At 62.6% G+C, this 1,260-nt stretch overlaps 2 protein-coding genes across 2 annotated transcripts in view, besides 2 other annotated features; both read right to left on the bottom strand.

The window, feature by feature from the left end:
* Window positions 1-77: 77 nt before the first annotated feature.
* Window positions 78-605, bottom strand: Tco025E_09680 (surface protease GP63; the record flags this gene model as incomplete). The annotated part of the gene is made up of 1 exon (XM_029376491.1): window positions 78-605. One exon carries the CDS (start codon window positions 603-605, stop codon window positions 78-80), a length of 528 nt encoding a protein of 175 aa, XP_029223405.1.
* A 76-nt stretch (window positions 606-681) lies between these two features.
* Window positions 682-747: a microsatellite.
* A 207-nt stretch (window positions 748-954) lies between these two features.
* Window positions 955-997: a microsatellite.
* A 205-nt stretch (window positions 998-1,202) lies between these two features.
* Tco025E_09679 (uncharacterized protein) overlaps window positions 1,203-1,260 on the bottom strand; it is a gene marked incomplete at both ends in the record, with an annotated part of 1,725 nt that continues 1,667 nt past the window's right edge. The window contains one exon of the mRNA XM_029376490.1: window positions 1,203-1,260. This exon is cut by the window's right edge and continues 1,667 nt beyond it. Within this exon, the coding sequence (XP_029223404.1) occupies window positions 1,203-1,260 (58 nt within the window).

The raw sequence follows: 1,260 nt of genomic DNA, 5'->3' as shown, positions 1-1,260 counted from the left end.
CCGCCCACGTCTCGGCACTCGCCCCGGCAGCCACGTAGAGCACCATGTCCGCATTGGCAACTCCCGTTGTTCGATGTTCACTTTGGGACCGTGAAGTGCTGGCACCGCCCACGCGTGCCTGGGAACTTGGGCACCTGCAACAAACCCTGCACGCGCTGAACGAGCAGGCGCTCCGCGTGCAGCTTGACGGCCACAGGGATGACCGCGTTCACCAGGGCGCTCTTCCTTTCCTCGGTCAGAACGTACTGCTCTGCACAAACCTCGTTATTGCCCTTAAAGTCCGGCTTCTTCTCCCCGTCTGCCCTGCAGTACTTCGTCTCGTCCTTCAGGTCCTCCGTGGACACCTCGATGCGGATGGGCGCCCAGCCCTCGCTGCTCGTTCCTCCTGCCGCTGCCGCCGCTGCGACGGTGTACGCCTGCGCCGCGCCCTGCCCCCTCCGCGGCACCTCACGCACCACCGCAGCCGCCGGCCGGCCGCTCTTCGGCACCGTGTCGTCGAACACCCGGCGGCCCGCAGCGGCGCGGCACCCGCCGGCGCAGTGCATCACGAGCAGCAGCAGCAGCAGCAGTGGGAAAAACGGCGCGGCGCGGAGTCGGCGGTGCATGGCGTGAGAAAAGCGCGTGTGTGCCTGAGTTTGGCGAAGAATGACTGCAGTGGTGGCAGCGCAGCGCTTGTCTGCGGGAGGGGAATGAGAAGAGGAGGAGGAGGGAAGGGCGGCTGCAGGCACGAAGAGGAGGAGGAGGAGGCAAAGCCACACATCCCCGCCGCGCCGCGGCACGACGGATTTTTGCGCCTCCGCCTCCGGGCATTTACTCCCGTCCGCCGCACGCACGGCGCTGAGCAGGCAGCATTACGGGACAAAAAAACAGTCGACTGAAGCCGAAATAAAGTTGCCCTCCTCCTTTGCAGAGGGCATCGCACACACACGAGCTGTGAAACGTGTGCGGGCACCCCAAACACACAAACACAAGCAGAGAAATTTAAAACAAAAACAAACCCCGTGAAGTGAATCCGAAGCGTGGGGGCGCGTCCACCGAGCAGTGGGGACGCGCAGCAACACATGGGACGACCAGGACACACACACTCCATCTCTCCCTCTGCTCCCGCACAGCCCAATCCAGGAAGAGATAGAGAGGAAGCAAGAGAGGTCGCCCACTGAAAGCAATGGAAACGAACAAACAACAAAAAGGATAAAAAACAGTTAACGGTGCTGTACCCATGCAGCCAAGCAGGGCGGCAGCGGCTCGTCGAGTGCAAAA

This window comes from Trypanosoma conorhini, assembly GCF_003719485.1.
Source record: "Trypanosoma conorhini strain 025E chromosome Unknown Tco_14.4_contig_01225, whole genome shotgun sequence".
In the NCBI taxonomy this organism is placed as follows: Eukaryota; Euglenozoa; class Kinetoplastea; order Trypanosomatida; family Trypanosomatidae; genus Trypanosoma; species Trypanosoma conorhini.
Note: the sequence above shows the minus strand (reverse complement) of the source record. Positions and strands in the feature narration are given on the sequence as shown.